Here is a 240-nt window from a genome sequence, read left to right on the forward strand (position 1 = left end):
TCACAGTTCACCAAATTCATAATTAACCAGAATCCTTAGTTACACCCACCCGATTGCAACTTCAGATATCGAGCGAAGAGGCGCAGGTGAATGACACTGTAATCTTCGACGTGAATAACGACGGGGTCCCGATGGTGCAGAGGCTGTGGCCGAGACACTGCGTGCAGAAGTCGTGGGGCGCTCAGCTGCACGACGAACTCAAGGTGCGTCGGACTGGGGGCCGTTCACGGTGTAAGAGAT

General features: G+C 53.8%; 1 protein-coding gene across 1 annotated transcript in view; it reads left to right on the forward strand.

Moving 5' to 3' along the window:
• Positions 1-240, forward strand: part of LOC119587864 — a gene marked incomplete at its 5' end in the record, with an annotated part of 67,927 nt that overhangs the window by 66,005 nt on the left and 1,682 nt on the right. Inside the window, 1 exon segment of the mRNA XM_037936567.1 lies at positions 66-203. Within this exon segment, the coding sequence (XP_037792495.1) occupies positions 66-203 (138 nt within the window).

The sequence above is a fragment of the Penaeus monodon genome, chromosome 23 (assembly GCF_015228065.2).
Source record: "Penaeus monodon isolate SGIC_2016 chromosome 23, NSTDA_Pmon_1, whole genome shotgun sequence".
In the NCBI taxonomy this organism is placed as follows: domain Eukaryota; kingdom Metazoa; phylum Arthropoda; class Malacostraca; order Decapoda; family Penaeidae; genus Penaeus; species Penaeus monodon.